The sequence below is a fragment of the Aspergillus undulatus genome, assembly GCF_047715775.1.
Source record: "Aspergillus undulatus strain CBS 261.88 unplaced genomic scaffold BDV17scaffold_19, whole genome shotgun sequence".
Lineage (NCBI taxonomy): Eukaryota > Fungi > Ascomycota > Eurotiomycetes > Eurotiales > Aspergillaceae > Aspergillus > Aspergillus undulatus.
This window is the reverse complement of record NW_027396623.1, coordinates 308,139-331,567: the sequence shown is the minus strand read 5'-3', so window position 1 is coordinate 331,567 and position 23,429 is coordinate 308,139. Positions and strand designations below refer to the sequence as shown.

The 23,429-nt window shown below is 49.4% G+C and overlaps 11 protein-coding genes across 11 annotated transcripts; 5 read left to right on the top strand and 6 right to left on the bottom strand.

The window, feature by feature from the left end:
- Nucleotides 1–154: 154 nt before the first annotated feature.
- BDV17DRAFT_59682 (putative NADH-ubiquinone oxidoreductase 21 kDa subunit) lies at nt 155–1,308 on the bottom strand. Its single transcript, XM_073764833.1, has 3 exons — nt 1,132–1,308; nt 585–1,078; nt 155–527 (listed from the first exon to the last, which is right to left on the bottom strand). The coding sequence occupies exons 1-3, from the start codon at nt 1,189–1,191 to the stop codon at nt 503–505; spliced, it is 579 nt and encodes a 192-aa protein (XP_073616456.1). The 5' UTR covers nt 1,192–1,308; the 3' UTR covers nt 155–502.
- Nucleotides 1,309–3,667: 2,359 nt separating this feature from the next.
- BDV17DRAFT_290626 (putative mitochondrial protein sorting (Msf1)) lies at nt 3,668–4,304 on the top strand (the record flags this gene model as incomplete). Its single annotated transcript, XM_073761954.1, has 2 exons — nt 3,668–3,820; nt 3,891–4,304. The coding sequence occupies 2 exons, from the start codon at nt 3,668–3,670 to the stop codon at nt 4,302–4,304; spliced, it is 567 nt and encodes a 188-aa protein (XP_073616455.1).
- Nucleotides 4,305–4,680: 376 nt separating this feature from the next.
- On the bottom strand, nt 4,681–6,453 carry BDV17DRAFT_59436 (uncharacterized protein). Its single transcript, XM_073764830.1, has 2 exons — nt 5,537–6,453; nt 4,681–5,469 (listed from the first exon to the last, which is right to left on the bottom strand). The coding sequence occupies exons 1-2, from the start codon at nt 5,782–5,784 to the stop codon at nt 4,710–4,712; spliced, it is 1,008 nt and encodes a 335-aa protein (XP_073616454.1). The 5' UTR covers nt 5,785–6,453; the 3' UTR covers nt 4,681–4,709.
- Nucleotide 6,454: 1 nt separating this feature from the next.
- On the top strand, nt 6,455–8,414 carry BDV17DRAFT_59451 (ethanolamine-phosphate cytidylyltransferase). Its single transcript, XM_073764831.1, has 4 exons — nt 6,455–6,675; nt 6,731–6,848; nt 6,911–7,685; nt 7,739–8,414. The coding sequence occupies exons 1-4, from the start codon at nt 6,552–6,554 to the stop codon at nt 8,057–8,059; spliced, it is 1,338 nt and encodes a 445-aa protein (XP_073616453.1). The 5' UTR covers nt 6,455–6,551; the 3' UTR covers nt 8,060–8,414.
- BDV17DRAFT_281331 (putative para-hydroxybenzoate-polyprenyltransferase Coq2) lies at nt 8,320–11,267 on the bottom strand (the record flags this gene model as incomplete). Its single annotated transcript, XM_073760009.1, has 5 exons — nt 8,320–8,468; nt 8,524–8,747; nt 10,003–10,042; nt 10,091–10,987; nt 11,219–11,267. 5 exons carry the CDS (start codon nt 11,265–11,267, stop codon nt 8,320–8,322), a joined length of 1,359 nt encoding a protein of 452 aa, XP_073616452.1.
- Nucleotides 11,268–11,850: 583 nt separating this feature from the next.
- Nucleotides 11,851–14,435, top strand: BDV17DRAFT_59307 (putative JmjC domain protein). Its single transcript, XM_073764828.1, has 2 exons — nt 11,851–12,295; nt 12,373–14,435. Exons 1-2 carry the CDS (start codon nt 12,028–12,030, stop codon nt 14,397–14,399), a joined length of 2,295 nt encoding a protein of 764 aa, XP_073616451.1. The 5' UTR covers nt 11,851–12,027; the 3' UTR covers nt 14,400–14,435.
- Nucleotides 14,436–14,634: 199 nt separating this feature from the next.
- On the bottom strand, nt 14,635–15,406 carry BDV17DRAFT_290619 (uncharacterized protein; the record flags this gene model as incomplete). Its single annotated transcript, XM_073761953.1, has 4 exons — nt 14,635–14,729; nt 14,819–15,146; nt 15,206–15,267; nt 15,322–15,406. The coding sequence occupies 4 exons, from the start codon at nt 15,404–15,406 to the stop codon at nt 14,635–14,637; spliced, it is 570 nt and encodes a 189-aa protein (XP_073616450.1).
- Nucleotides 15,407–15,667: 261 nt separating this feature from the next.
- BDV17DRAFT_290618 (cytochrome c oxidase assembly factor 1 family protein) lies at nt 15,668–16,327 on the top strand (the record flags this gene model as incomplete). The annotated part of the gene is made up of 2 exons (XM_073761952.1): nt 15,668–16,171; nt 16,238–16,327. The coding sequence occupies 2 exons, from the start codon at nt 15,668–15,670 to the stop codon at nt 16,325–16,327; spliced, it is 594 nt and encodes a 197-aa protein (XP_073616449.1).
- An 86-nt stretch (nt 16,328–16,413) lies between these two features.
- BDV17DRAFT_59252 (mitochondrial 54S ribosomal protein uL3m) lies at nt 16,414–17,844 on the bottom strand. Its single transcript, XM_073764827.1, has 2 exons — nt 16,769–17,844; nt 16,414–16,705 (listed from the first exon to the last, which is right to left on the bottom strand). Exons 1-2 carry the CDS (start codon nt 17,565–17,567, stop codon nt 16,590–16,592), a joined length of 915 nt encoding a protein of 304 aa, XP_073616448.1. The 5' UTR covers nt 17,568–17,844; the 3' UTR covers nt 16,414–16,589.
- Nucleotide 17,845: 1 nt separating this feature from the next.
- On the top strand, nt 17,846–19,154 carry BDV17DRAFT_59311 (uncharacterized protein). Its single transcript, XM_073764829.1, has 2 exons — nt 17,846–18,672; nt 18,721–19,154. The coding sequence occupies exons 1-2, from the start codon at nt 18,123–18,125 to the stop codon at nt 18,870–18,872; spliced, it is 702 nt and encodes a 233-aa protein (XP_073616447.1). The 5' UTR covers nt 17,846–18,122; the 3' UTR covers nt 18,873–19,154.
- A 282-nt stretch (nt 19,155–19,436) lies between these two features.
- On the bottom strand, nt 19,437–23,018 carry phoC (putative cyclin dependent kinase inhibitor Pho81; the record flags this gene model as incomplete). The annotated part of the gene is made up of 9 exons (XM_073761951.1): nt 19,437–19,649; nt 19,719–19,888; nt 19,943–22,187; nt 22,251–22,268; nt 22,330–22,377; nt 22,437–22,577; nt 22,634–22,684; nt 22,741–22,863; nt 22,923–23,018. 9 exons carry the CDS (start codon nt 23,016–23,018, stop codon nt 19,437–19,439), a joined length of 3,105 nt encoding a protein of 1,034 aa, XP_073616446.1.
- Nucleotides 23,019–23,429: the final 411 nt, after the last annotated feature.

The window sequence follows — 23,429 nt, the reverse complement described above, 5'->3', positions numbered from 1 at the left end:
ACATATCCCTGTAATTAAATTAAGCTCTGATTTGACGATTTTCCTAGCCATAGTTTGAAACAACAAGTCTCTTCTCCTCTGCTATTGATATGTGATGGTTACCAAAATTTGACAAGAATATGTAAGCCATCGTTGTGAGGTCAAATGTCTGATAACATATTGAGATCATTGACACGACGTATGACAGGCGACAGGCTTTACAGATAGAGATCTGTGAGACGGGACAGTAATTATTTCACCCTTAACAGTACCGTATCTGCTTGACAAAATAGAATCCGCCAACCTAGTATACATTTGGACATAGATATCACGGTCACCTCGTATACATTGGCTCTAGATCATTCCCGGCTCAAAGTAGTGCATTTCTATGATACATTCCTTGGCTACCCTGCGATAGGCGCTCCTGTCATACATAGATAGCCGGTAGCGAAAAGAAGCCAGTAAGGTCAGGCGATAACAAAAAAAAAAAAGATATACTGTGTCTAGGCTGTCTAAAATAGATTTAAACGAAAGTGCGGCACGGATACCTTTCATGATGTTAGCGCAGCTCGTCGCTTAAATAGACATAGGGAATGCCAACGTACACATTAGGATAACCATGATCTTGGTCGATATGGTATTTCGAAGCGGAGTTCAGATTGTAGGGCGTAGGAGGCAGGCCGTTGGGTCCTAGAACACTCTTGATGCCATTCTTGTCCTTCTCGAAGAAGCCCGCCAAACCCCGCTCTTCACCCTCCTGTTGGACTGAAACGAGTTGTTTCTGACCTGCCTCGCCGATCTGCAAGACCTCGTCCTTAGGAGACGCCTGGCTTCCTACAGTAAGAAGACCAACAGCATTCGCCTGGTTCACCGTACTGATTCTTGGGTAGTTTCTCCGAACATCACGCTTCCAGTACGGGTTGTCGGCGATGTCACCGGCTGGGACAGTTACGGGGTCATCGTAGGACAGCGGAGGCAGCGCTCCAGGTGTGGGAAGACGAAATTGAGCATTCAATGGCACACCGGTTGAACGTTCGGGATCAACGGCAAATAGACGGCGAATGCGCTCCCAGATCCCTGTGGACTGGACGGAATATTTCTGGTCCCAGATTGTAAGTATCGGTTCCAGAAATGGGAAGGGAATAATCTTACATGATTGATAGAGACGACACTCGACGCCGACTTGACCGCGTTCACGACGTTGCGGACCATGATGGGCTGGTCTTCTGCTCGACTCGATGTATTAGCGCGACCGCTGTTAAGACTGGCGGAGACTCAGCATTTCGATTGTGCTGATCCGCGAGCAAGAGCTCCTACCTTATTGCCTTGAATTGCGGGGGAAGTAGAATGTACTGTCACTCCGCTGTTGGCCCGATAGCAACTGAAGATGAGAACTGGAAGTGAATCCGGAGCAACAATATTCCGATTCCGCAAATCAGAGTTGTCGCAATGATAAGCCCGGTATATGGAGCTCCAGTGCTACATTGTAAAACCTTGATCAGAATATCCTGATTGATTTTGACAATAGACCTATTCACTAGTCCATGTCAACCTTGTAGCATCGTCTGTTGGTGTCGGTCGTTTGTGTTGGCCCGCAACTAGTATATGCATGTAGAGAAAGGCTCTCAGTAGCATGATGGTTCACAGACCACTTCACAATACGAGAAACACATATTGTCCTTGGAAGTACAAGCTAGCTATAGATGTCCGCCTCAAAAATCAAGCAGTATCAACAATGCCATTAGCTACAGTGAAAGATCATATGCACTTGGTCTTGTACTCGTTGATGCAAGGATGCGATTGATGCAAATGCTGTGTCAACAGAACAGAAGACCACCATATGCTGTGCAAAGAGGCGACTCAAAGACTCAGTTATTTCGCCAACTTACCATCCTCACTACCCTCTGGTGTTGAAAGAACCAGTTGCCGTACAGCCTCCACAGTTGCATCGGGACCGCCTTGTTGTAGGACGAGGACTTTGCCTGCCTTATCTATAACAAATACACCCCGTGTTGTCCCTCGAGGCACCTTCTTGAACCCGATGGCAGCGATCAAAGTAGCGGCGGTGTCGCAGAGTAACGGATAGGGTAAACTTTGTTTTGTCTTGAAGGTGGTGTTTGCTTTCGGAGAATCTGCTGACAAGCCGTAGATGGAGAGCCCAGTAGAGGTCAGCTCCTCATAACCATCGCGGAAAAGGCAAGCTTGCTTTGTACCTGGAAAGGAGTCAAATTTTGTTTGACGTAATGCTAGACAAAGCAGATTACGCGCGCCTCGAGCTTGTCGAATTGATATTGCGTGATGGGCCGATGAACATTGGCTGCGGGGGCATGGAACTTACAACCAGGGGTTGAGGCCTTGGGATATGTAAAAAGCACAACCCCATCTTTACTGTCGTCAACAAGAGCCTTTAGTGTAGTCTTTGTGCCATCATTTATCTCGAGACCACCACCGAAACCGTCTAGTTTCACAACATCGCCAACCTTCGGCACAGATTTAGTTGTTGAAGGAGGCGCATCTTCGAGTGCTTTCGACTTTGGCACAGAGACATCAGTTTTGGTTCGCTTTTTCACCGGCACTGGAGCTGGTGTCACTGTCTTGCGTTTTCGCAATTCAACCATAGTTGCTGGTGGCACTTTCTTCAGGTAATGTGAGCCTCCGGTGTAAAGGTTTGGAAAAAAGACCTTGGACGATTGCCGCTGGTAGTTTCTCTAGAAATTGAGAGGTTCTCCTGATTCAAGAACGGGCCGTATTAAGCCCTATGCAGCCGACAGCACATAAGCAACTCAGTCGACGAATTGATCTTCTCAGATAAGTGCTTGATGAGGTATAGCGGCTAATAAACTGACAAAAGTAGGAGCTTCTATTTCAAGAAAACGTGATGAGCAGACTTATCGGTAGGTACCACTCCGAAGACATGGGGGATAGGCAGGCGGCTGGGCCCCGAGAATTCAGCTGCCGCATCAACACACAAGCCTTATGCACCACATGAAGATGAAGGAGTCAAGACTGTGAGGTTTGTGAAGCATACACAAGAGTAAACTGCACAACCAGCCAGCGATAGCAGAGCCTCGAAGCATCTCAGTGTGACCAAATGATGCCCTCGTAACTGGAAATCATATATTCATCATTTTCCGAATCCAAAGACCCACTCCATGATCATCGATCGATCTACTCTGTACATGTCGTGTGTGATGTTACTACTCAACACTAATTATACCGAGGGAATCATGACGACGGCCCGTGTCAAGTGAGCAATTGCCACTGTGAACGGTCTCGGTTTTCTGCCGGAAAATCCCGACGTCAGGGTGGATCGGGAGGCCGGGACTGGACCTGGAACTTCCCCCGGTCAGACTCAGAACCTCTGGGTCTCATGGAGAGAAGGAACTGCACTAAAATTTCTCTTGTGTTCCATCGCCACTCTTTGACTCAGCTCCGCCTCGCATACGATCCATACAGCAATCCATTACTTATACTTTATAGCTCTGGATTCCTTGTTCGCTATCTGCTTATGCAGAGTCATTGACTCTCTTTCCAAGATCATCCTACACCCATCTTTCTCGACCCGGCAACCACGATCTTTACGCGAGACGTCTGTTAATCCGTCCGTGTTACTTCCGATAACCTCACACACGCTCTCTTTGTGCGAAGAAGTCACCACTCGGTGTCTTGCGGTTTGCTGTAATTGGCGATGAAGGTTTTCTCGTCCATTTGCACCTTTGACTACTCGTGGGAGGAGGTCTCAACAGCAAATTGGCGGAAGTATTGTCCGTGGAATGATAAATCGACCCATGTTGTAGGGGTAGATACTCTCTCACGCAGCGTTGACCCTGAAACCGGGATCGTAAGTGCTCCTTGAGTGCATTAAGATGTGATTGTCTCCTTGGGAAGAGGTGGGACTAACCATCGCATAGCTTCGAACTGAGCGGTTAATCACATGCAATCAATCCGTGCCGCAATGGGTTTCGTCATTATTCGGAGGAAGCCCAACATCCCACGTTTACGAAGTTTCCTACGTCGATCCTGTGTCGAAGAAAGTCACAATGTGCTCAACAAACCTTACTTGGGCTAATGTCCTTAACGTGCGCGAAACCGTTATTTATCAGCCGTCGGCGTCAACGCCTTCATCTATGACTGATTTTCAACAAGAAGCCAAAATAACTGCACTTTGCGGTGGATGGCAGAAAATCAAGAACAAAGTCGAAGAGGCCAGCGTTGAAAGGTTCAGGGAAAATGCTAAGCGGGGTAAAGAAGGATTTGAAGCCGTTCTTGAGATGAGCCGACGAGTTTTCAGCGAACAGCGCGAGCTCGAGGCTAGCACGGCATGATCCATGTGCTGCACCCGCCAGTATCTGCATCATGACACATCGAGCGTTTGCCTTGCATGAATCGGCGTCTTTCTGAGTTCAGTGTTTTTCAAGCGTGTGGCTGTTTCGGCGTTATACTCTTCCTCGCATAACCTTCTTTTGGCAGCCGCCACAGTGACCAATTCCCACTATAACCTATCCTACTTACCCAGAGCTTGTGGAGGCACGTGTTCCAAAAGTTAACGGTATCTTTACCTTGTTTTTTGAGTTGAGCGACTTTTTTTTTGTTAGAAAATTTACGAGCGCATGATAGAGTGACAATTGTACTTAGAGATTACAATTTTCATAGGATGAATGTTATTTCTCAGAGAAATTTTCTCCAAGGACTCATTGCTTCATGATATTCTGATTATTCATGATGTTGTTTTACCCTAGTAGGCCTCCTATTACAACACGACTGACACCGGCCACCTCGGTCCTGGCAGCGTTCCGGCTGGCATCTTCGAATTCGCGCACTATGCCTGCCACAATTATCTTCCGGAGTTTTGCGTCTGCTTTAGTAAATAATTCACCCAGGGCAACAGTGCAGACCGCAGGAGTCGAAATTAGCGTCACAAGGCGAGTATAGCAGTCTATCAGAACGTCGCAAAGGGTCACAAATGTTTCGAAATAATCCGGCTCGAATGGTAAGGATGGTGTTAATAGATATGAGTATTCCTCTCCTGGAAGCAGTTCCGACGCTTCAGAATGGGGTACGGAAATACTCGCAGCAGCCGCATTTACTGACGAGGCAGCGCTTCCCGCCATATGTTTCAAATCAGAAGGATCACTATGCTGCATAGGAAGGCCAATTTCAGTTGCCGAACTCGCCCTTCTGGTCTTTGTCCCACTATGAGTAGCACGCTTGAACATTTGCGGTATGCGTGCTCGGGCAAGAGTTGAAGACGAACTCCCGTCCGGCGGATGCACTTGTTGATAAGTTTCAAACTCAATCAGAAGGGCATTAAGCGCACGTAAGTATTCACCCGACGTTGTACTGACATCTAAGATTGGTGGAATCGATAGACCGAGGAGAAGATAGTTGATAGCGCGCCGAGAGAGTTTCTTAGCATCGAAGTAAGGGATCCGACCAATGTCAATCCGCGAGTAGTGAACGGTATTGAACCAATAAATGCGCCCTTCATGACTGTGGTCTCTATCAGCATGCTGCATATGAACAAGCGCCTGGAAAGAGAAGTGCGTGACGAACTAACGCTTTTCTAAGATAGTCGAGTGTAGATATTCGTTTGGTAGCTATATCATGAATATGCTGATAGATTGCAGCAGCGCTTTGCGGACCAAGAACACCTCCGCCACTCATCAATGGAGGCGGAATAGACCCCGAGGTAGTTTCATGGCCTATGGATTTATTCGTGTCGCGCCGAGACAAGGTTGGTGCGAACGTCGACGGGAGCATGTCCATGGTCTTCCCGAAGGAGCCTTGCCCCCTACCAGCGGACATGGCCGGAAGAGTATGAAGATATGAATAATAACTCGGAATGAACTTGAATAAAGAAGATTGGCGAGATTGGACTAATTGTCAACAGGAAATTCTTATTCGTAGCGAGGGAGAAAAGTCGCATGCGCGTTGTCCGCACCGAATGCGCGCTTCGATAATATCAATTCTCCACCAAGCCCCTGGCAGACCGAGGCGGCGACGCGGCGAGACCCAAGTTCCCCGCACTAAACCACGATAGGCACTAAGTTTTCTCGCCCGCCTCGATAAGGTAGGCTACTAGATAATTATGACAGTGACGCTTGGGTTGAACCTATATGGAAAAGGTCGATGGAACTGCTTTGCCTGCTTGGTGGATTGATGGTATTCTCAGAATCCGGGCACGGAAATTGTGAAAGTTCCAAGTGGACAGAGACCTTTGGAAGACCTACAGGCTCCAGTTGCCTCTGCTGCACCGTGTGAACCGATTCAAGTCTTGAGAATGAGAATGGCTTAGATTCGAATATGTTCCATTCTTAATGGTACGTATAAGGCTGATAAAAACTGCATTTTTGTTGTGGATTCATGAAATAATACTATGAATCCCCTGATAGAACATAGATATGCATTGAGGGCGGTAAGGACAGTCGTCTCCGCAGTGCCCCTCTTTGCCCCGACTAGTATCCTCTCTACCCCTCCACCAACATTTTGCCTATCTTGACGAGGAAGAAGTCCTGAATATTTGCGTCAAAATAACCCATACTGCAGCATAATCAGCCATTAGAAAGCCTAGAATGGCAGCCTCACCTGAGGAGACAATCCCTAAGCGCGGGGAATGGCCAGTCGACCCTCAAGATGATGTCCCAATCTCCGAACAGCGCGTTTGGGTGGATGGGTGCTTTGACTTTAGCCATCATGGTAGGTAAATTGCCAAAGTCGATCTTTGAACCCCAATTTAATCGACCACCCGTAGGACACGCGGGAGCTATGTTACAAGCGCGTAGATTAGGGGACGAACTCCTAGTGGGCGTACACTCAGACGAGGCGATTTTGGAGAACAAAGGCCCAACGGTCATGGCATTGGAGGAACGGTTAGTTAATAAATACAATCTCGCTCTGTTCTGCTTACTGACGCAATGTACAATTCATCTAGTATTGCTGCAGTAGAAGCATGTCGCTGGGCGACGAAGTGTGTTCCTCATGCCCCTTATGTAACGGCTCTGCCCTGGGTCTCGCACTATGGCTGCAAATTTGTTGTTCATGGGGACGATATTACCTCAGATAGTAATGGAGATGATTGCTATCGTTTTGTCAAGGCTGCTGGTCGCTTCAAAGTGGTCAAGAGGACCCCTGGTATCTCAACCACAGATCTCGTTGGTCGTATGCTTCTTTGTACGAAGGGCCATTTCGTCAAAAGCGTTAGAGGCACTCTTTCTGGAACGGAGGGCTCAGGGAACGAGGAAGAACGCTCGCAGTACGCCTCCTATCTCCAGGACAGGCTCAAGGACTATGCCACCGATGAGACAGGTCTGCACCCTGGCCCACAAGTTTGGGTCTGGGAAGGCTCCAGTACGGCAAAGCTTGAGGGCACTGTTGACGAGCCTGGTAATTTTGACCGCCTTGTTAGTGGAAAGTCGCCTAAGCCGGGACAGCGAATTGTTTATGTTGATGGAGGTTTTGATCTTTTCTCCTCTGGCCATATCGAATTCCTCCGTCAGGTCCTAGCAATCGAGGAAGCTGAAGGCCGAGAACGCGGCTGGTATGACCAGCCACAGAAAGAACAGAGATTAAAAGACCACGGAGAAGATTATGGACCTGCCTACGTTGTTGCAGGTGTTCACGATGATGATGTGATCAACCACTGGAAAGGATTGAATTATCCCATCATGAACATTTTTGAGAGAGGCCTTTGTGTGCTCCAGTGTCGGGTAAGCATTGTTTCTATCATCTATATCGAGGCCTGTCGTCTGACACTCCTTAGTATGTTCACGCTGTAGTGTTCTCTGCTCCGTTTTCTCCAAGTCAGCCCTACTTGGAAGCAATGCCGCTGGGCGTGCCCGACATCGTTTATCACGGCCCTACAACGTTTATCCCGCTCACATATGACCCTTATGCTGCGCCGAAACGAATGGGCATTTTTCGCGAAACGACCTACCACGCTTTCCAGCATGTCAATGCGGGCGAAATCGTCGAAAGGATCCTCAAGAGCAGGGAGGCATACGAAGCAAGACAGCGGGCGAAGTTGCAGAAGGGAGTTGTCGAAGACCAAGTCAAGTCAAGAGAAGAGACAATTACTAACTGAAGTGCCACGAAGCTCACATGAGAAACTTGCCACCGAACCATCAATCGCTGTTTGTATGTAGGGTGCTCGGATGACCCATGTCCGGTTGAGTGGCTGAACTATGTGGGCAGCGATTCGAAGAAGTCCCGAATTCCTACAAACAATGTCACCCCGGCGTCCGAAGAAGAGAGATTGATTAGTTTATTTACTAGAGATACACGCATGCACTATAATTGCACATGAACTCAATCGCGTCATTGCGGAGATCCAGAAACATTACTCTATTCAGCCACTAAGACACCCTTCTCCTCCAGAAGCTTTGAGAGCTCCCCATTCTGATGCATCGACATCAGGATATCACAGCCACCAACGAACTCTTTCTCTAGATATAACTGCGGAATCGTAGGCCAATCCGAGTATTCTTTTATTCCTGTGAAAGGATGAGTTATACTCAAATCAATAATACTAGCATCTTCTGGACATACCCGAGCGCAGCTCTGCGTCTTCCAGCACATTGAAGGCAACAAACTTCTTCGGATCTACCCCTTGCAAGCCCAGAATCTGGATGCTTGCTCGGGAGAATCCACACTGTGGGAACTCTGGAGTGCCCTTCATGAAAAGGACAACCGGAGCGGATGCGACAGCTTTATCTATAGCAGCTTTCGTCTCGGTCGAGAGCAGGCGGGCCTGGAGGATAGGTGGTAGTTGGCTCAAGAATTGCGGCCTGACGAATGACCGTCGGAGTGCCTATGTCGACGGGAGTTAGTGGCATCTTGTTAAATGGAGAAGATTACCGGGAAGTCGACAATGGCAGTGAAGGGCATATAGAGCCTACAGAGGAGCATGCTGTTCTGAAGAACATGGTGAGTGCTGATCTTGAGGTAGTTGAGCTGTGGAACGATGGCGAAATAATTATCTTGTATATCACTGGTTGAAATCACGTGCCGATCATACATTTCTAATCCATAACTTCAACGTCATCCCCGCAGAAAGCCGAAAGTTACACCCTCGCGCCTGTGCCTTTTGCGAGAATTTGGAGTGCTACATCAGCGAGGACACGGCCAGAGATGACTCGTTCCCAGTTACATCTGCGTTGACTACTCGATGTACTGAAAGCTCTGCGTCTCCTTACGCTCGGTTCCAACGGTCGATTATCATGATACTTCTTTGATTATCTCGCTATAATTGTCATGGACGCCGCGAGTCTCCCTTTTTCTGCCAAAGAGCACCAGAGGGATGGTAAGCTCCATATTCTCCTGGCAGCTAGTGGATCCGTGGCCACAATAAAGCTTCCAAACATAGCAGAAGCTCTCGGTCGCCATCCAAGTGTATCCATTCGCATCATTGTGACCCAGTCAGCCGAGAATTTTCTTATCGGTCAAAGCCTTGAACAGCCAGTCCTTGAGGAACTACGTCAACTTCCGGGAGTTGACGCTATTTATCGAGATGAAGATGAATGGGAAAAACCATGGATTCGTGGGGATTCAATCTTGCACATTGAGCTGAGGAAATGGGCCCACCTGCTGCTCGTTGCCCCTCTTTCTGCGAACACCATGGCTAAAATGGTTGCCGGCATGGCGGACAATCTTCTGCTCTCGATAATGAGAGCATGGGACACGACCGGGCTGGTGGACATTGGCTTCAAGGAAAAGAAACCCCTCGTTTTCGTCGCGCCTGCGATGAATACTGCGATGTGGAGTCACCCCGTGACCAAAAAGCATCTCGAAGTATTGCGAGACGAATGGGGCTGGAGTGATGCATCCAGTGGCGGCTGGGTCTACCTTCTGCACCCGATTGAGAAACCTCTTGCTTGCGGCGATACTGGAAATGGTGCCATGATGGATTGGAGGAATATCGTTGCGGCTGTCGAAAATTACACAGGGCTGAAAACATAATCCGGAGACATTGAAGAAAATTGATCTATTCAATTGATTCAATTCGCTGAGACAAAGGGTTGGTCTCACGACTCTTTCGCGGAGATGGGCTTGTTATCCTTCTTATATACTTCACAGGCGTGAGCGAGGTATTCGAGAAGCATGCCTAGAGAGATACCTCCACCGGTCAACAAGCAGCCGTTCGTGAACCACCACCAACAACTTTGGGTACTTTTCAACTTGACTTTCCGGATCATGATTCCTAGCGTGAGTGCGGCACTGCCGCAGCTGCCGACAAAGAAATTTGGGCCAGCACCAGCTGCCATTCCTGCAGCAGCAAGAAGCGTCACCTGTGCAACCGCTAACCCTGAGAGAACGGCCTTGGTGTTATGTTCGTGACGGAGCGCAATTGACTTGATTCCCGCGGCAACATCGTCTTTGATATCCATATGTGCATAAATCATGTCGTATAGGATAGTCCATGAAATGCAGCTGGAATACAAAGCTGCAGCAGCTATCAAAGCATTCGGGTCAGAAATGAGGTCTATGCCTAGCGCAGGAAAACCCATCATAGCACCCCAAGAAAACGTAAGTCCCAGGACAGCTTGGGGATAATACGTAACGCGCTTGGCAAGAGGATAAGATCCTACTAGTAACAGACTAGGGATCCCATACCAAAGGCATTGGTACGGAAATTGAAGCAGAATGCCCAGTCCAGCTAGAAGTTGAGTACCGGTGAAGATGACGGCTTTGCCCGGAGAAATCGCACCTCTTGCGATAGGCCGAAACTTTGTGCGCTCAACGTGCGGATCTAAATTCCTATCCCATAGATCATTGATTGCGCAACCAGCTCCGCGCATGATCAGAGCACCAGCGAAGAAAAGTCCTGTAGTTCCAAGAACCTGGGGAGCTGAAACTGCGGGTGCCATATTGGCGGCAAGAAGTGTGGAGAATGCACATGGGAAGAACAAATAGTATGTTCCTGCAGGTTTATCGAGCCGTATCAACTCGGCGTACGGAATCCATGACCGAGGAAGTGAGGCTATAAGTCCTGTCTGAGGAGGAGTGTAGTGATCTGCGGATATTCCCTGCTCTCTCTGAGCAATGCTAGTAGAAGATGTTGCCGGAGTATGTAGAAGTCTCGTATTGCTAGTTGTGCATTGGGATATGCTAGAGCGCGGCGTAGCTGGTTCTCGGAGGGTTGAGTATCTGGAGATTCTGACAGTCCTCAATGGACTTGACAATGAATTATCACTGCAATTTGCAACGCGGCTGTTGCGCGGGAGCGCTCTCTGAAAGCATCCACCCGAATGCGGGCAGCGGAGCAGCGACGAAGAAAAAACCGTATGGCGCATCTTTAAGGATTGAGAATTGACTATGCGTGCTTCGATTATCTAAGCTGATTTGTTGGTGGATTCAATCGAATGCTGGACATGCAAACGTTGCTCGCAAGTCGCAAGAAAATGGAGACTGCTCACCGAAAGCGCATTGTTTCGATTCGGATAGGTCGAGGTCAATTGAAGATTAATCGGACTAAAGGAAAACCGAGGTGGTTTAACCTGCCCTGACTGGTCTCAGAATGAGCTTTTTTGCGAACCGACAATCTCGCATTTGAGAACTCGATTATCTCCTTACTCCGGATCGACAGGGAAAAAAAGCTATCATGTGACTCCGTATCAGCACAATCCGCGCAAATGGCGTCGCGGTCCACGTGCTCCCGTTTAGGAATAGCTTCTAGGAACTCTCCACGCGCAGTCTAGTTAACCGACGACGTCACTTCGCTGCAAGCATCAACGAAGCGACTTCACTCTGATGCTTGTTCGTGGCTGACTTGGAAGCTGCTTAAGTCAACCTCCCCGCGTTCTTCGCGATCATTCAAGTCGCAACTTCTCTTGATGATGATTCGGTCATTGTCGGTAGGTATCTCGATGCGCCGCCCATAACACAAACCCGCGCAGTTAATGAAACTACAATTCTGCAACCTCACTACTTGGTTTGCTCGATACGGAAACTGAACCGATTCGATAATTGTTGCGTGCTTGACTTGTGACGTATGCTTGTAGCTATCCCTACAACAACAGCCCGTCCTTCATCCGAGTAACTCGAAGCGCAAGAATGCCAGCTCAAAGGCCCCGCGCGGCCTTTGAGCCAATATCGCCTGACCTGAATGTCGCGGAGCTGATAAAGTCATCGCCTAACTTTGAAGATGTGGTGAGGATTCATTGCGACGCCATTGACGAGAACGGCCTGGAGAATTTCGAGAAGCTGATCCTACTTCATGTTATCATGCGCGGGCTGCCTCTTGTTGTGGAGGGGTTTGACAAGCAGCTTGATAGGGCCATATTCTCTGAGAAATGGCTGAGAAACCATTACGCAGCAAAACGTGAGTAATAGGCCTACCTTCCTTTAAACATCATTCTCTTGCCTCGAACAGTCATTAAAAAGCTTTATCCACTACAGGAGAAGATGCTCGAGACCTGACAGCAAAGAAGGGCGTGCCTCTTACTATCGGACATTATTTAAAGAACATGCATATGCTCACGGAGCAATGCAGTCAATACAACTACAAAGATCCCAACCTTCAACGGCTATACCTTAAAGACATTGACTGTCCAAAGATTTGGCATGACTACTTGAAAAAGATTATACCTCCGTTCTTATTCTATATGAACAAGTCGGCAGAGCCTGAGTCCTTTGAAGGCCCGGGGGCGAAACCTCCTTCAATCCAGAAGTCACGTAAAGTTTCCGGAAATAAGGTGGCCAAAGCTGGTGACTTGATGAGTTGCCTTCCCCATGACATGCGCGCCGATAATCTGATGTGTTATATTGGCCACGAAGGGACGTATACGCCTGCCCACCAAGAGATGTGTGCTAGCCTCGGTCACAATCTAATGGTGGATGCATCGGACGGTTTGATTGAGGATGGGAAAGCTACAAAGCCAGGTTCCTCAATTTGGTTCATGACTAGCAGCAAGGACCGAAAAGTTGTGTCAGAGTATTGGATGTCTGTGCTAGGCCATGACATCGGCATTGAGGACCACTTTGCACAAATCAACGCATGGAAAGCCGCTCCTTTCACAACATACATTGTTGAACAGCGGCCCGGGGATTTCGTTCTCGTGCCCCCCTTGGCGGCGCATCAGGTATGGAACCGCGGCACGCGAACGATGAAAGTTGCGTGGAACAGGACGACGGTAGAAACCCTAGAGAGAGCGCTGAACGAAGCACTGCCCCATGCCAGGATGGTGTGTCGAGATGAGCAATATAAGAACAAAGCGATAGTTTTCTACTCGCTCAAGCACTATTCGGGGCTTCTTGCTAGCGTTGATGAGGCTAATACTAGCCATGCAAGAGTTCAGCAGCTGCAGGATGAGTTCGAACAGCTGTTCGATCTTTACAACCAAATCCTGCTTTCCGAGTCTTTTTCGCCAGTCACGCCTAAAGAAAAAAATGTGGAATTTCTCCCTTTTGACAGCAACGTTACGTGCGCCTACTGCAGAGGCAACATTTTCAACCGATTCCTGACGTGTCCGGCCTGTGCTAAAACAGCAATCGGCGATGACCTCCCTTATGACATCTGCATGGAATGCTATGCTCTTGGCCGAAGTTGTGCGTGCATCTCAAAACTCAAGTGGGCAGAGCAATTCAAATGGGAAGAGCTTCTGGCCAAACACGAAACTTGGAGGCAGCAGCTACTCAGGATAAATCCTAAACTTGGGGACAAGTTTCGACCTTTTCGAATAGAGCGGTCAGAGATGGGCAGAAAAAGCCTGGCCCATATCTGTCAAGAAGAACTGAAAAGACGCCCGTGGGTTGACATCACCAAATCCAAACCCGTTGTTGAGGAGGTTGTGGACGAGCCTAGTGAGCCCGGCGATGAGAGCCGCTCCGCAAAGCGGAGGAAGAAATCAAAGTCAAAGGCGCCCCGTTGCCACATTTGCAGATACATTGAGCCGGAGTGGAAGCTTGCATCTTGTTCAAACCCTAAATGTTCTCTGAGGTATTGCTATGGTAGTTTGTTCAGGGCCTTCAATATGCTTCCACAGGAAGTTATGGAAACCATCAACTGGGAATGCCCCAAATGCCGGAAGATTTGCAGCTGCGGTGCCTGCCGCAAAAACCCTAGGATGACCCCGTTCGAACCCACCTGCACATCACTCGGGCACGACACAAGCAAGGTAGCAGATGTTCGCAGCGTTGAAAGCCTAGTGGATTTCCGACACTCGAATCTCGGCTGGCTGAAGAAGGCCGGTAGTGACCAGTATGATCGGCTGAGGCACCAGGAAGAAGCGGATGCCAGGCGCAACCAGGCGTTGGAGAACAATTCAATACGAGTGGAATTGTACCCAGACATGTCACAAGGTCTTGACTATAGTCAGCTGGAGCTAGAGCAGGTTGCCCAAGCCGCATTCTACTCTGCGGACTACACAGATATTCCGGTTGACCCGGCTCTGGAAAGCTCAATTCTCACACCTGTTGGATCTTGAGGCTACTCCTGTAACCGCGGCATTGCCCAATGTGGTTTGTTACGAATTAATGGCACTTATAATACTACATGATCCGATAATGTTCTGTTTCAAATCGTATTCCAGGCGTAGTTCATGGCCGAGGGCGTCCGCAGGGGAAGCCAATTTGACTGTACTAGAACTGACTTGAATGCCGGACACTCAGAAATAGAGATAGGTAGGCAAGATAATTGCGACATACAAGGCGACATTGAACCTACGCGCCTTTGTACTCGTATCGAAGATCCTCCAGCGGCTTGATGTCAACGGATTGCATAGCCTGGCGCACAATCAAAATAGCCGTGAACAAAACTGTGACACATAAATCTTCAATATTATCCTGAGCCATTCATCGAACAACAGAAACCAATCCAAAGGGTAACTGGAAGCACAAGACATACCCGTAGGAAGTAAATACGCAACGGGCTGGATACCGGTGGATGTCCCCGACGAAAAGAGATAAGCCAGCCCTAGAAGAGCACATACGGCAAAATTGCCAGGTACTATGTACTGATGCACATGTGCAACGAGATCTGGATTCCGCATAGGCCTTTTACCCTTGGGACCTGGGCGGCGTGGCGGGACATACTTCATCGTATAGGCCGTAGCCAGTAAAGAGATGATGCCGGCGAAGGACGACGATCGTATAGACCAGCCGAGAGATGCGGAAGATAGCAATGAAGGGACGAAAACTACCGATGATACCAGCGGAATTGCGGCAAAAATGAGCTGCATATCATCTTCAGTGCCTGGCGTTTGCCTAACTGGGACGGAAGAATAATAAATACGCTATATTGAGAATCACGTTCTTCATTCTGTGTCTTTAGGTGTTTTATCACACGTTCTTGTTCTAGTAATAAACGTTAGAAGAGAAACAATATATTGAGAATGAACTCTAGCAAACCTTCTTCATCGAGTTCCTCGCGGACGTCGTCGTCGCCTGAATCATCCGGATAGCGAAATGCCTTGCGCAGCCTTGCGGACGCCATTTAGCTGAGTCGCTTGTATTCTTGATATATTTGCCTTGTTCGCGAAAGACATCTGCAAACACTCGTTGCGAGCTAAGAAAGGTTTCGGATGGAAGACTAATGGATGTATAGATGCATGTGCCGCATCAGATGCTCAAGTTTGTCTTGTTTGATCTTCTACTCCCACTTCCGCTCCGCCAGCTCCAGCCTTGGACTCTCACAATTCCTCTTCTGCAACCCTCGTCGTCAATCCCACCATATTCCACGAAACATCCCAGAACCATGCTCCACGGCTGGTCCCCGCTCATCCTCCAAACCCAGCAAATGGTCCTCCAAATTGCACGGAGACGCATCGTCTCGCGATTCCCCACCACGATCGTACGACTTCCAGCCCGTCGCACCCTCGTCCCCGCGCCGGCCGCCAATTCTGGCCCTATAACAGAACGTCGAGCAGACCGTGAACTACCTAACGTCAACCCTGAAGGCCGAAAATGGGTCCGTACCCTGCCCATCTTCGCGGTGGTCGTCGGTGCCGCTATGCTCGGTATCTTTAACTACCAAAAATCTTCATCGAGTGTCGTGAGCAGTACGTTATATGCTCTTCGGACATCATCTCGTGCGCGCGAAATTCTGGGTGATCAGATCTACTTTGCGCAGAAAATTCCTTGGATCAGTGGGGAGATGAACCAGCTTCATGGGCGGATCGATATCTCGTTTTGGGTCAAGGGGACGAAGTCACAGGGTAAAATGCGGTTCCGGAGTATCAGGCTGGATCGGATGAGTTATGTGAGACTATATTGTTCTCTTTACGTGATTTGTGCGAGGTGCAAAGCTAACAGAGTTTGGTTCTAGTTCCGCACTGAGGTATGGAGCTTGGAGACAGAGGACGGAAAAGTGGTTCAGCTGCTCCAGAACGATTACGACCCGTTCCATCAGGAATGATCGGAGCTGGGGAATAGATATCCTGCGTGAAACATCATTCTGCGGTGGCCTGTCTTGACTGTATATTGAGTTATTTCCTGTGCATTCAGTTGAGGCGTTTTGGTAAGCGTTATTTGTATAGGTATCATTGGAAGGACAATTGTCGATATGGGAAGGTGTAGTTGGGGAAATGAGGATATCATTTATGTAACATATACAGACAGGCGCCGCTCTAGAAACAAATGGTGTAAGAGTACATTTTCAAGAAAGAACCATGCGGAATTCATGCCGAAGCTTCGGTTGCCTCAGTTGCTTGAACCGCCTCCGGAATGGTTGGCCACGGCTTCTTGATAGCATCCTGTATCCTAACAACGCAACCTCGAGGTCCGCTCACAGCGCCTATAAAGTAACAATTAGCCTCATCCATTAAGGGTAGACCCGAAGCAAAAAGTAGGTACATACCATTGACTAGAACTAGCCCATTCGCCGCATCAACCTTGAGAATCTTCAAGTTTTGGACTGTATTCTGCTCATTGCCCATATTCCCAGGCATCTTCTTCCCAGGATAAACCCTAGAACCACCACCTTGACCCGGCGCCGTACCACCAAGCGAACGATGCGTCAAACTAACACCGTGACTGCGGTCCTGACCCCCAAAGCCGTGTCTCTTCATCACACCCGCGAACCCTTTACCCTTCGAATTCGACCTCGCATCGACATACTGCCCCGGTTGGAACCAATCCGCATTCACGAGCTGCCCAACAGGCAACAAACCGCTCTTATCCTTCACCCTAAACTCATAAAGATGTCGCTTCGGCGAGACGCCCTGACCGGAAAAGTGTCCCAATAGCGACTTGGGCATGTTGCTATGGTGCTTCCACCCGGCGCCAATCTGCACAGCATAGTAGCCGTGGACATCCACCGTCTTGTGCGCAACGACCTGGACACGGTCGAGCTGAAGGACTGTGCAGGGGATGCGCTTCCCTGATTCCGTGTCAAAGATGGCAGTCATCCCCTTCTTGATTGCGACGGCACCGGTGCGAAGAGGGAGGGTGTTTGCTTTCCGCTCGAGGGCTGCGGCGGGAGATGATTTGAGGACAGGGAGATCGGGGCCGTCATTGTATCGCGAGTGCTTGGGAGGGTTGAGGGAACGAATGCCGAACGCGCGGATGGAGATGGCATTTTGGGTGGTCAATCGCGGTGTGACGGTCCGGATTGCGAGGGGGAGCTGCGTCAAGCCCCTTGACAGACGTGGAGGCATGGTGAACGATGCTGTGTAGTTTGATGCCTCTGGCTTTGGATATTGATCGGGGAGAATTTTCGATGGTTGGAAGGCGGTGTGTTAGTGCCTTATACTTCAGGCATAAACAACTGTAGACGTGTAATGTCTTGTTCTGGAGTACATATCAATGAACAATATCCAGGAAGGTAAGCTGAGTATAGAATCCGAGACTATTGATTGACCTTGCCGTCTATCGTCTTTTGTCTTCAATTGAAGAAAGTAATGCCTCTCTTGGCGGGCGAGTGAGACTGGCCGGCTCCCCGTTACATCCGCCTTACCTCCGATCCCGATTTCCTATAATTTTCTCTGCGTCATCCTCACCAACACTCCTACCTCGCATATATCGAATACATCTCAGCGTTCGCCCAACAGCATATCCAGCCTGCGTTTGTACATTACATTCTATGCGAGCATAACGAAGGGATTTAGGGTCATCCTCCACCCTCTCCCATCCTCTCCCTTGGAGGCAAAAATATTGCGAAGGCAAAAACGACAACAACAGCTTAAGGACCTAGTCCTACCTCTTTACACACGATGTCCATCCAACAACCATTCCGGCGCTGGTCCCTACATCCCCTAATTCTCAATCCCAGCGCACTTGCAACACCGCACCTCCCAATCCGCCGCCCATTCTCCCTCGTCCAAGCCCCAAGACCACTCTCCAAAACCCAAAAACAATCTGCACTCCAATCGCAACTGCAAAACCTCTTCCGCAACCGCCGCACATTCCACTCTACACACCAGCGCTTCAACAACAAGCCATCCGGCCCCGGCTACTCGTACCAGTCGCCCAATGCCGCGCCCTCGCTCTCACAGCGCCTGAAGCACCTCTCGAAGGAATACGGCTGGTCCGCGCTATGGATCTATCTCTTTCTCTCGGCGCTGGATTTCCCTTTCTGCTTTGCGGCAGTGAGGCTTTTGGGTGCGGATAAGATCGGGCACTATGAGCATGTTGTTGTTGAGGGGTTCAAGGGGGCCGTGAATGAGGTTTTGCCGGGGGCGTTTGAGGAGTCGAAGGAGGAGGAAGGTGCGCAGGAAGAGCAGGCTGTTGAGAAGAAAAAGAAGGGGCCTGTTGAGGAAGCTAGTATGTTCCCGTCTCTTCCATCTTGATCTGCGGCGCTAACGTTACTAGGTCTATGGACACAGCTGGCTCTCGCGTACGCCATTCACAAGAGCTTCATCTTTGTGCGCGTGCCTGTGACGGCGGCGATCACGCCCAAGGTCGTCAAGCAGCTCCGTGCATGGGGCTGGGATGTGGTCAAAGGCAAGCCGAAAGCCAGGTAGACTGGACCGGCCACCTTTAGTTCTCGACATGCGCATTCTGACTCGTTCCTTGGATCGAAAGCGCACGCCATATACTATATATATCGACCCTTACTGTTTATCTATTTGTTGCATAGCGTTGTCTGACTAGATTTTTTGACTTCATGCTTGTACATTACATTTGTACATTAGATAGATCTAATTCGTCCACTCTCGCCTTTTGTCACCGGGTATTCTCCAAAACAGGAGGAGGAGAGAGGGGGGGGGGGGGTTTCATCAGATAAAAAATAGAAAGGAAAATGAAAAGAAAACCTGACACATGTCTAACTCGTTCACCCAAAAAATGAAACAACCCCGGATAACCAACATACTGATCGAAACAAATGTTGCTGATGAAAATGCAATGGAACGCGATAGACAGCCTCCGGTGATAAAATGAAAACTGGAACAACTTCTTACTCAGGCTCGTGATCTTCGTTCCTTGAGATATATAGGAGAGGTGGGAAGGAAAAGGGGGATAGAATTATATGAGAAGACGGGGTATAGAAGGACATGAAAAATGGGAAAGCAACATCGATTGTCAGATCACATGTCAATCATGTCATTGAACCTCAAGATGCCGTTGGCCTTCATCAAGCCGTTCACGCCTTCGGGCATGCGATATGCCAGTTCAGCCACACCCATTGAGCCTGCGGCTGACAGGGCTTGGTTGTCCGGTTGTTCGGCTTCATCTGAGGTGTCCGCTACAAGTACAAGGCCAAGTTCCTTGATAGTTGCTACCAGAGCCGGTACAACATTCTGCAGAGCAAACTTTGTTAGTATGTGAAGGAATTTTAGGGACTGAGGGAGGTCTCCGTGGGTACACACCAGCAGGCTAGACCGGCATATCAGGCCCATAAAGTTGTTGCTCTGTGCGATGCGGGCCGATTCCTTGATCGACATGGATGCCCGGCCGCTGCTGTCAACGTCCGGATGCGTCCCAGCGTTACGGGCCAAATCGCGGATTTGACCGAGATCGTTGCAGAGCAGAATAGGGTCTTGAGAAGTTAAGTCAGTTATATGACTAGACATAGTGTAGTGGTTGAGCTTACAGTTCGGCTGCTTCCAGTTCAAAGCAATGCATATGTTGGCATTGTAAGACGTGAACACGACAGAGCGCATGAATTCGGGGTTCTGGTCGCGTGCGATGCGCGCATGGTCGAAGACAACTGCTAGGATGGCATCGGCAAAGGTGTTGACGTCCGCCATGGACGTCATGTTCAGCGCCTGCTCCTCGGCTGCTGAAGGGTAAAGAATAGAAGGGTTGACATTGACATCGATTGGGAGATTCTCAAACACCTCGCGCAGGGACAAAAACGATGCCGCCAGAATTCTATGGGTTAGCCCCAGATCCTCGGATGCGCGAGTCTGTAGATACTGGAGGATTTCTGGTCGGTTCACGCCCTTTTCACTACCAATGGCTTGGAATTCGGACAAGGTAAGATGGCAGAGAGGAATCTCGATACCATAATGGTTCACTGTGTACCGTGGGTGGACCACGGGTATCTTGTCTCTTGTAAGCTGCACAAAGAGCTGGACATGATCCCCTGACAGACTCGACCCAGTAACTAGACCACCACTGTGGTCGGACTCACCTGTGCTCGTCGCCTTCCAGTAGGTTGCGAAATGCGTGATTTCGAGAGGATCCCCATGGTATGGCTTGATAACTTGGAATCCAAACCGCAGCTGTCCGATAGACCGCAACCTGGGGTCGAAAAGTGGCAAACAACAGGTACCAGCGCTGGACTTATCCGCCCGGAATACTGTCGGTAGGGCAACTGTCTTAGCGATCACCTTGGAGCCGAAGGTCGGGAAAATCTCGAAGTCAACGGTAAAGGTTTGCAAAGTATCGACATGGAAGGAGACCATTCGCGAATCTTCCTGGATGGGGAGCATCACAGTTCGCGGGATGAGTTCGGAGAGCTTTGAAGAGATGGTCAATCGAGCAGCAGGATAACGTCCAGCCTGGTCAAAGGAGATCGAGCTACTGGGATCGAACAGAATCTGTATGAAGACTTTCTTATCCAAGAAGTTGTGCCCGTAGCGCCGCAATGGAATGATTGGAGGAGGGAGAGATAGAGAGGGGATACCATCCACCGTCTCCATGTCATCTGGCTCTGTCTCCGTCTGCTCCTGCCAGCTAATAGAACTTGGTTTCTGCAGCCGCAGACCGTTCAGGATATCCAATGGGCGCTGTGATGGTCGGGAGTCGGTATGATGAGACCACAGTAGGAGCATACATTCCAAATGGCCCTCCCAGGCAGCATAGTATACTGCAGCCAAGTCCTTCTCATCCTTGACATCAGCATCCACGCCCAGCTCCAGAAGTGTCCGCAGGCAATTGACGCAACCTTCGCTAGCTGCATGGAAAAGAGGAGTCCACTGGTACAGCTTGTCTCTTTGGTTGAGGTCCGCTCCATGCTGTTTAAGCAATAGCAAGATCTCGGGTGATTGTGAAGCACGCGCCACCATGTGCTGAGGGTAAAGACCTTCCGCGTCGGGAAGTAACTTAGCTTGTCGTTCTAGAAGCATCTTCACAATTGGAAGCGACCCATGTTGACATGCGAGATTCAAGGGAATGTGATCGGATTCAGATGCCGGGTCAATACGAGCGTTATTGCGAAGAAGCTGCTCGGCACATTCAAGCTGGTTCTTGACAATGCTGTGTATTAAAGGCGTAAAGTTGTCATGGTCCATCATGTCCACGGTACTGGGATCTTCTGCTAAGAGTTGCTGCACCATTTCCACGCGGCCGTGTATACAAGCATAATGTAGGGGTATCCTTCCGTAAACATCCGTCCGTGAGACTTGAACGCCCGCCTCCAGACCGGCCTGGAAAACGAAGTCCCGGCCAGAAATAGCCGCTTCGTGCAGGCAGTTTCGCTCATTGATGTCATCTTCAGCGAAGATATCAACCAATTTGCTTTCGAGAAGAACGGTGAGCACATCATCAGGAAACTCATTGATTGCAGCCAAGAAAGTGCGCGTCGCCCGCTCGCGCGAATCGGTGGACCTCTGTAGTTTATCTGCCCATTCGCGCAGCGCCTGTAGATTCCCTGCGGTGGCGGACTGCAGAACTTGAAAGTCAAGGTCCTCTTCCTCCGACCCGAGAGGCTGGAGACCCGTTGTCCGCTCAGCTGGGCGAGTTGTGTCGAACTGAATATTCTCACCTTCTGCCCAAGCTTCGAGCTCTAATCGTGCGGTCGTCGCGCGATCAGAGAGATCGCGCAGAACATCTCTGTTGAAACATGGCTGTACTTCGACAGCGCGGTGAAGGTATAGTTCTTTCATGCGAGACTAATGTATGGTAAGCGGAGGCCAGGAGTCGAACGACAATAGCCGAATTGAGAAGTTTCGAACCTTTGATGTTTTATCCCACTGAATCATTCCGTTAGCGACATGTAGTCCTGGCGCGGTAAATGCGACCCTTTCGACGAACCTTTTTTAGAATCTTTGACATAGCAGTCTCGTTGATCTCAACGAATTGCTGTATTGTACACATTGTCAGATTGACTTCGGCGAGCCTAGCATCATTCCAAAGCTCACCTGCAGTTTGTTCAAGTCGCCATCGAATTGTTGAAACCCCTCAAGAAGTGCGACAAGGTTTGCCGGCGCTTTATTCTTGGTCACCGTGCGTGACTGAACAACTCGCTTCTTATCGACCAGGGTCTTTAACCGTTGAGAGAACTGTCGCCTAGTGTCAAATGGCTATGCGCTGAACAACCCGGAGCATCGAGACTAACCTCGGCCTCTTTCTGTAGGTAAAATGTGTTGACTTTCTCGATCTCCCGTTCCTGGTCCGGCTTCAGTAAATGTCCCAACACCAGCTCTCCGCTCAGCCGCGCCATACCAGTCGGAAGAAGAACACCTCTTTGTTCGCGCGAAGCGCAGCCTGCGCTTCGGAAGCATTTTGAGGCACGGGCACGGAACTTTGGGCGGGGATAGTTGGGGTTGCACTCAATTGCTTGATAAGCTGTTTTGTCCAACATTAGCACTTGTGGCAGAATGACCTCAGGATTGGCGACTGTTGACCTTCTTTAATGCCTTGTAATTCACGAAACTGGCAGCGTATTCTGGTAGATCAAGCTGCCTGCGCTGGATTTGTTTGCCGAACTTCCTGCAGCCCATCAATCAACTGTTGGAAAGAGAATCACATGCGCCGTTTTCAAGAAACGGCATCAAGAACACAAAACGTACATGTTGGCAAGCGCACTTCAAAGACAAAAGGATCCTTGCCAGTCCTTCAATGTAGATGTGCCTGACCGGGCAGCGGCTTCAGTGCCCAGATAACCAGGATCTGAGCTTGTGCAGCTAACGCCTGAAGGGTCGCAAAATGCGCGAGGAATTCGAATGGTGGGTTGCAGGTGAAGAGCAGAATAAGATGGGAAGAGAATGAAGAAGAGAAAAGTGGAAGAGCTGATCTCGACGGTAACCAAACCTACCCCTCGGCGGAGGTGTTTCGACTGAGGGGAGGCAAAAGTAATCCCGGACAGACCACCGCGCTGGAGTGGGGCAAGAGACAGATAGATAGAGCTGCCA

Bases quoted from the DNA above. Each gene is read 5' to 3' on its own strand.
- BDV17DRAFT_59682 (XM_073764833.1), bottom strand. From the start codon at position 1,191: ATGGTCCGCAACGTCGTGAACGCGGTCAAGTCGGCGTCGAGTGTCGTC. The intron at 1,079-1,131 runs GTAAGATTATTC...ATCTGGGACCAG, and splicing joins GTGTCGTCTCTATCAATCAT to AAATATTCCGTCCAGTCCAC. The intron at 528-584 runs GTACGTTGGCAT...ACATCATGAAAG, and splicing joins GATCATGGTTATCCTAATGT to GTATCCGTGCCGCACTTTCG.
- BDV17DRAFT_59311 (XM_073764829.1), top strand. From the start codon at position 18,123: ATGTCCATCCAACAACCATTCCGGCGCTGGTCCCTACATCCCCTAATT. The intron at 18,673-18,720 runs GTATGTTCCCGT...TAACGTTACTAG, and splicing joins GGGGCCTGTTGAGGAAGCTA to GTCTATGGACACAGCTGGCT.
- BDV17DRAFT_59436 (XM_073764830.1), bottom strand. From the start codon at position 5,784: ATGTCCGCTGGTAGGGGGCAAGGCTCCTTCGGGAAGACCATGGACATG. The intron at 5,470-5,536 runs GTTAGTTCGTCA...TAGAGACCACAG, and splicing joins CTCGACTATCTTAGAAAAGC to TCATGAAGGGCGCATTTATT.
- BDV17DRAFT_59451 (XM_073764831.1), top strand. From the start codon at position 6,552: ATGGCAGCCTCACCTGAGGAGACAATCCCTAAGCGCGGGGAATGGCCA. The intron at 6,676-6,730 runs GTAGGTAAATTG...GACCACCCGTAG, and splicing joins CTTTGACTTTAGCCATCATG to GACACGCGGGAGCTATGTTA. The intron at 7,686-7,738 runs GTAAGCATTGTT...GACACTCCTTAG, and splicing joins TTTGTGTGCTCCAGTGTCGG to TATGTTCACGCTGTAGTGTT.
- BDV17DRAFT_59252 (XM_073764827.1), bottom strand. From the start codon at position 17,567: ATGCCTCCACGTCTGTCAAGGGGCTTGACGCAGCTCCCCCTCGCAATC. The intron at 16,706-16,768 runs GTATGTACCTAC...GTTACTTTATAG, and splicing joins TGGGCTAGTTCTAGTCAATG to GCGCTGTGAGCGGACCTCGA.
- BDV17DRAFT_59307 (XM_073764828.1), top strand. From the start codon at position 12,028: ATGCCAGCTCAAAGGCCCCGCGCGGCCTTTGAGCCAATATCGCCTGAC. The intron at 12,296-12,372 runs GTGAGTAATAGG...TATCCACTACAG, and splicing joins AAACCATTACGCAGCAAAAC to GAGAAGATGCTCGAGACCTG.